The sequence below is a fragment of the Trypanosoma theileri genome (genome assembly GCF_002087225.1).
Source record: "Trypanosoma theileri isolate Edinburgh chromosome Unknown TM35_Tth_76_V1, whole genome shotgun sequence".
Taxonomy (NCBI): domain Eukaryota; phylum Euglenozoa; class Kinetoplastea; order Trypanosomatida; family Trypanosomatidae; genus Trypanosoma; species Trypanosoma theileri.
Window position 1 is genome coordinate 41674 of NW_021639918.1, and position 3441 is coordinate 45114.

The 3441-nt window shown below is 41.3% G+C and overlaps 1 protein-coding gene across 1 annotated transcript; it reads left to right on the forward strand.

The window, feature by feature from the left end:
- Positions 1–1652: 1652 nt before the first annotated feature.
- On the forward strand, positions 1653–2621 carry TM35_000761130 (uncharacterized protein; the record flags this gene model as incomplete). Its single annotated transcript, XM_029031321.1, has 1 exon — positions 1653–2621. The coding sequence occupies one exon, from the start codon at positions 1653–1655 to the stop codon at positions 2619–2621; it is 969 nt and encodes a 322-aa protein (XP_028877396.1).
- Between the last annotated feature and the right edge of the window lie 820 nt (positions 2622–3441).

Below are 3441 nucleotides of genomic sequence, written 5' to 3' on the forward strand. Positions count from 1 at the left end.
CACAATTTGGTGCTGCGGGTTCTTCTGGTACATCTCTTTCAACTACACGTGATGATCTTCCATCTAGTCGTCAAGGTGGTATAAAGGCCCAGGGTAGTCATGGTGTTGGCCAACATGATGTGTCTTCTGAAGTTAATAAGCTTGCGAAACATCATGAAGAATCCCCGGATAATACTAAACTTGATAGTGGTGTTGCGCAGGGTGAGAAGGAGTTGGAAGAAAATAAGCAAAAGGAGGTGAAATGAGAGTCGGGTGACAGATCAAAAGTCCAAGGTCGTGGGAATGAAAGTCAACCAGAACCTGCTGTATCTCATTCTCGTACTGTACAAGATGTCAGTATCAAAAAGCCTAGTCAGTTGACAGAGCAAACAGAGAATACGCAGAAGCAACCAGTACCCAGTGAGTCAGGTGAGAGGAGAACTGAGGGGCAACAAGAACAGATAAAGGAAACCACACAAGGTCCTCAACAACAAGATAACCACAATACAGAAACAAATATCACAAGTACAACAAGTACAGAATCACACGTTACTGCTGACTCAAAACCACATCCTACTAGAGATGCATCACCTAGTGAAATAACTCAATCTGGTCTATCTACTGATGATTCAAACACACTAAACAACACGAGCACAGAGCCCAACAGTACCACTGATAATGTGACAACTACAGAGAATGAATCAACAAATGGTGTCAATACTGTGGGTGCATCAGCAGAAGGGAACACCACAGCGAACACGGACTCTGTCACTCTCAATACCACCAGTAACGAGGACTCAACCTCAACTACCACCACCACCAACACCAATACAATTCCTCCTGTACCTGGAATCAGCAATAACACCATAATGCCAAATGTGAAGGGTGATGCAGACAGCAGCAGTATCAGCAGTTCTGTGTGGGTGCGTGTATCACTACTGATTGTGGTTACACTGGCCTGTATTCTTGTGTGCTGATTGTAATGGTGGTGGTGATGGTGTGACTCAGGTCATCCTTTGTTTTCTTTTTCTTTTTTTGCATACATCTCTACAGTCTAACTAATCTTCCACCTGTTGGGATTCTCTTCTTTTGTGTTTCTTAATGTTATTGTGTTGTTTTGCTCTTTGTGTTTATCCTATAATTATTATTATTGCTACTCCATTGTGTGTGTGTGTGTGTGTGTTCTTGGAGACTCTCTCTCTGTGTGTGCACCTGGGCTTGTACTGTGATAATAATGATGAACTGCTTTTTGCAGTGGGAGGAAAAAGAAATGATAATAACAGATGAATTTATATTTATAATTGCGTATATACACACACATATATAGACTTACACCCATAGTTGGTGTATATTTTTGTGTTTACTTGGTAAATTGGGCTAATGATGAATATCTGTTTCTTTGCTTATGATTTTGCTGGGTGGTTCAGTCTTTTTTGAGATATTTGTGAGTGTGGGCATTCTTTTTTTTGTTTTTACTCTTACTGAGGTTATGGCGCTGTATTGCATTCTTTAACTGGTAGGTTTTACTTTCACGATGTGAGTTTCCATAGTGGTAATCGATTTGTGTGTCCTAACATGTTTGATACTTCAGTTATTTTCTTTTTTTGCTTTTTGATTGTTTTTTTCTTTTTAGATCAGTGTTTTTACGTGAAACCAAACCCCTTGTCTCTCTCATGATAATGATGATGCGCCGTATGATGTGTGTGTTGGCCGTTGTGCTGTGCTGTGCCTGCGGGTATACCATGACGGCTGCTGCTTGTACTACTACTAGTGCAGGACAGCCAAAGGCAGTGATGGCGATACTTCTTGACGCTCCTATTGCTACAAAGGACTTGTTGGTAAACTTAACGCATGAAAATGCAACCTTATGGAGAAAGAGAAAAGAAAAAAGGAAGCAAGTTCAAGAGAACGAAGAGCTTGTAGTCAAAGAGCTAGAGGCGCGGAAAGAAGTTCCAACGAATGTAATTGGTCCCTCTTTAACAGCAGTTGCACCATCACAACCACCCACTGGTAGTGTTGTTGGAGCACTCCATGCAGGGACTGGTGTGTCTCACCCACCTTCTACTGTCTCATCTCTAACAACGTCTCCAGGGCAGCTTGAGGTTGGTATTCCTGAGGCTGCCAGTTCTAAGAGTAAAAACGAAAACATTGGGCCTAAAGAAGTTAGTAATATGGATGGTAATGCAGCGAGCAAAGATACTTCTACAGAGGTTAACGTTACAGGGAATACGTTATCTGCTTCAGGTGGTACTGAGATAAATAGAGAACAACCAGGAGTGACGGAAAATCACAGAACTGCCACTAAAACGACAACAACAACTACATCTGAAAATACCGCAAATGTAACTGATATCAACGAGCGTAATGCCACAGAACAACCACCTACAGATGCTGGTGTCACTACAAATACAACATCACACGAGAGCAACACGGCTCCATCCGCAGAGAGCAACAACACTAACACTGAAGCACCAAATACAAACACGACCACTGTATCTCCTGCACCTAACGCAGTGATCAGCAATATTGCCTCTATTATGCAGAAGAAGGCTAATGCTGACAGCAGTGTCAATCCTGTGTGGATGCGTACTGCAGCACCGCTATTGATTGTGGCTGTGTTATTCTCTTTTACTGTGTACTGAACGGTGGAACTCATCTGAGGACAAATAATAATAATGGTTAAACTAGCAATAATCATAATTGCGTACATCCCCCATGAGTGAATGAACTAGCTAATAATCTGTTTACCAGCTTTCTCTTTTAATTCGAATTTCTTTTCTTTTACTTTTATGTGTGTGTGTGTTCTTTTTCTAATAATTCCATTACTTGGTTTTCCCGTTGTGTGTGCAGAAAACTGGGCTGTTCTGCTCACTGACGGTATACATCTCTTGCTAGTACACACAGATTTGTGTGTGCAGTAATTTGATACATAAACTAGAGCCATGGGGTATTGTGTGTGTGTTTGGCTCTCTCTCTTATTTGGGTATTGTGGGGGTTTCTCTTTTTTTCTATTAAGGGGTACATATTATCACTACAAGCGAGTTATTTTTTTTGTTGCTTTACTGTGCAGTTCCTGCTTCTCTCTCTCTCTTTTCCAATGTGAGTATTTATGTCCTGCATCCACTCACTATGTGTGTCTCTTTCTTTTTCTTTTTATTATTCTCACTTTTTCCATTAGACCTGTGAACTCAAATTACAAGGAAGACAACAACAAGAAGAGTGACACTACTAATAACGAGGATGATAGACCTGTGTTAACTAATCCCACTGCTGGTGGTGGTTGTCTGTGTCTAAAGTTATTGCAAGGTGTACAATTGTGCCCTGTCCTGTTCATCTTATTCTTCTTCTATTCCAATATCTACTGTTGTGGAGCCACATAACTTGCGTGTAGTGGAGGATGACACTCCTCTCTCTGTTGGTGGTTTCATGGCAACTTCTGCAGAGACCATCTTGAACAGTGCC